The sequence below is a fragment of the Acanthisitta chloris genome, unplaced genomic scaffold, assembly GCF_000695815.1.
Source record: "Acanthisitta chloris isolate BGI_N310 unplaced genomic scaffold, ASM69581v1 scaffold36851, whole genome shotgun sequence".
Taxonomy (NCBI): Eukaryota; Metazoa; Chordata; class Aves; order Passeriformes; family Acanthisittidae; genus Acanthisitta; species Acanthisitta chloris.
Window position 1 is genome coordinate 29,513 of NW_008656031.1, and position 3,611 is coordinate 33,123.

General features: G+C 44.4%; 1 protein-coding gene across 1 annotated transcript in view; it reads right to left on the bottom strand.

The window, feature by feature from the left end:
• The window catches only part of FAM83F (family with sequence similarity 83, member F), a gene marked incomplete at its 5' end in the record, with an annotated part of 18,005 nt that extends 14,399 nt beyond the window's left edge, over positions 1-3,606 (bottom strand). The window contains one exon of the mRNA XM_009084159.1: positions 3,496-3,606. Within this exon, the coding sequence (XP_009082407.1) occupies positions 3,496-3,606 (111 nt within the window). The remainder of the gene's footprint in view (positions 1-3,495) is intronic.
• Between the last annotated feature and the right edge of the window lie 5 nt (positions 3,607-3,611).

The window sequence follows — 3,611 nt, forward strand, 5'->3', positions numbered from 1 at the left end:
GAGGAATGCCAAAGCCAAATATCTAGTTTTTCTCTGTATTGTGAAACTTTGGTTGCCTCTGTAAGGATCCACTTAAATGAAGAACACTGAAAATAGATTGAAAAAGAAGACTGAAAACACATCTCTAACACAACCTGAAGGCAAGTAATGGAAGAATGAATGTGTAGAGGAATCAGGGTCTGAATCTTGGCCACAGTGCATAGTGCAGACAAGGATTTTATTTTCCCTTTTTCCCCCCAATTCCCTGTGAGAAGCCTGCTCTCAGGGCTGGCTTCCTGAGGAATGATTTATGGAGCGCAAACATGAACACCTCATATTTCTCAGAAGGGGACTGGAGTGTGTTCAAGATTTGGAGGAAAATGATAATTCCCTCTCTTCACATGTACTGTTTTTTCTGGTATAAAACTAATCCTTGTTTCCAGGCATGGTTTTTACATAAAAACAAAAGGCTTCACTGACGTGAGAGACAAGCCTGAACATTCATAGGATGAGTAACAACAAAACCAAGAAGGTTATGGGCAACTTTAATGTCGATCTTAAGTTTTTTGTCTTTCTCTTCCTTTCTGTATCTTTTACACCATTAGAAATACCAATTAATTTTTCTGCCTGAACGAGTTATTCTTCCCAACATTTGAAAAGTTATGAATGAAGGAAAATACTGTTTTCCTAGTCCCTCTGCAAAACATCAACTTGCCAGGTCAGAGCTCTCATGCTGACAGTACACTGGGAATAGAGTTGGCTAAACTTTAATTTCCCTGGTGCTGGGGGTCACAGAAATGAGCCAAGCTGTTCTGGGTATAGCATGTACAGGTGTGAATAGAGCTAAATACTGGATCGTACAGTAGGATTTTCTTCTCTTGATGTTTGAAATAGGTGCAGCTCAAATTCCAGGAGCCCCAAAAGGAACAGGGAATAATTCTCCCCAGAGACATCTTTCCTTTGAAAAATGTCCTTGAACAAATGGCTTTTGGGAAAGTGATGCCACAGTAAACATCCCCCACTGTGTTTGCTGAGTCTCTGCTTGTACGGCCAACAACCACCAACACATCTGTCTCCTTCTGTCAACAGCACTTACACAAGCTTTTCTTTGTTAGAAAAAAGAGCTAACATTGTGTTTATTCTCATCATTAACATGTAAGTTCCTGATACAGGTGAACTGTGGTGGAGCTACATCATACTAAGTCCCTCATTAACTTCTACTAGGCAGAACTGGATTTCAGGTCCTGCCTTGGTTCTCAGTTCCCAGCAAGATGCAGGGAATGTTACCAGAACCTCTGAAAATTAAGATACAGTGAACTTCTGCCACTTTATTTTTGAACAGCTTCATATACAGGCAAATTACAATTAAAGGCATGAACAGTTCATACATTAACTCAGGCCTGTTATGCTCCCTCTCCCCTCCACACATTGTGGTATGGTTGTAGTTATTTAGGAGCAAGAATGGCAGGTAATATTTGTTTGAAGTAAGAACATTCACATAGGGAATTGATCAAGAATGGATAACAGAAGTGTAAATTTGTTTTCTTTCCATCCCCTGCAATTGCAATGAGTCTAATGACTGCAGAACTCACACCATGTCTGGGACAAACCATTGTTAGCAGTGGCTTTGCAACGTGAAGGGATGGTTCCCTCCATTCAGCGTGATCCTGGGTGAGTTCAGGTTTCTTTGCAAGAGTGTGGACTAAACCCATGAAAACAGCAGTCCTGAACAAAAAGCAGATGAGCTGCCTTCCCTGATGGCACTTTCAAGCCAACAAAACATGCTGCGGGTGACGCCTGTTGTTATGTTCACTTTCTCAAACCCCTGCCACAGCTGGGCATCTGTCAAGATCACCTAGGAGTGTTCTCAAGTACGGCAAGTCAGAGCATGAGTGCCTACCCATGCAAGAGGTTTTCCCCATTTCTCTACCCATCCTATGGATAACAAACTTATCTGTAGGGCCCATAGGTGTGCCTAGCTCTTCACAGGAATTTAGAGATTGGCAAGTTAATGCTTGCCAATCTCATTGCGGCAAAGTAAGTTAATTAACATATGTTTGTAAAACACTGATGATAAGCCACCCACAGACATGTGCCACATATTCCTAGTGTCTGTTTAGACCCCCCCTCGAAAAAAACAAACCCAACAAGCCCCCACTCTAATCTGCTGATTGAAAAGCTGCTACGTGCAGACTTTTTTTTTTTTGCCAGGGCCAGTTCAGCTGAACACAATACACATAGTTATCTATGAAAAGGACTATTAAACACTCAAATGGCTGTTAAACATGAAACCAGCTTTGGGCTGGGAGGGGCACAGTTCATCCAGTCACTAAAAAAAAAAATCTACAAAGGAATTAATTACTTATAGGTGCCAGGCACAGCTATTGAAAGGAACAAACTTTCCCAGTTCTTGCATGGTCTATAGCAGCATTTGTAGCAGTGCAAAGAGGATGTGAAGTCAGTCACACTAAATTAAAGTGTGTGGATTTTACAGCATCTGGGACTTCTAAATGACTGATCACACCAGTCACTGAGCAGGATTAGGGGGTGTGGATGATTTCTTGGAGCAGGTTGCTGAGGAGATCACCCACCAGATTAATGCCTCTCTGGAAAGTGTTCTGTGCTTCCCAGCAGATTTGGTTTCAACAAGTCTGCAAAAGTTGTACATATAATGTGTGCTGGCAGTGGGGGCAGCAGGTAGAGGAGGAAATTACTGCTGAACTAGAAAGCAGAAAAACCAGAAAGCAGCAAAACTAAGCACAGGAATGAAGTTTCTTACACTGTTCTTCCGTTTCCCCGGGGGGATATCAGCTTTGAAGGGGATATTTTCCTGGGTGGTCTTCCCTAGAAACTTCACCCACATCCGGGGTGGGTGATGAAAAGCCTCGTCATTGCCTCCACCTATTCAATGCAAACTCTTGTAGCATCATGGTTTGTTTTCTTGCCAGAGGTGTCCTGTCACCACTAACAGTCACTTCCAGACAAAGATAAATAGGAGGAGCAGCCACATATTATCTGGACTCTGTCTACTGGTAGTCCTGGCTGGATGGTGTTGAGACCACAAAAAATAAACCCAAAAAACACCACCCCATAAAAGAATGCACTGCCCTATGTTTAACTAGGAATTACTGCACACACAGGAGAGGTGGCTGTAACAGCACCACGACCTGCCTTACTCTGAACCAGGGAATGAGACTGGGACAAGACAAAGCAAGCCACACTTGAGAATTCCAATTTGGAGTTCCAAGCCACACCAGAGAACTCCAATTTGGAGAGGATGGAGGGGTGTATGCAGGGGTTTAACCCCATCCCAGGCATCACTTTTGGTACGGTGTAAGATGACTGGCAACAAGTCTCAGGGAAACCCTTGCCTGGTGGACACCAACAAGCTAGATGGCCGACGTGCTCCTCCTGCTTTGGAGGAGGGAAGCATTGCCTTCCACCCCACACTCCCCCAGATGCCCCCGGCCCAGGTGAGAAGATGGGCAGGGTGGTCCATCGAGGGCCAGGCCATACCTTCTGCGCCTGCTGGATCATCTCTCGCACCACCTCCTTCAGGTGGGGCGCGTTCTCCTCCTTGCGGGGGTGCGTGAAGAGGGACACGCGACTGATGCCCCGGTAGAAGGTCTTGT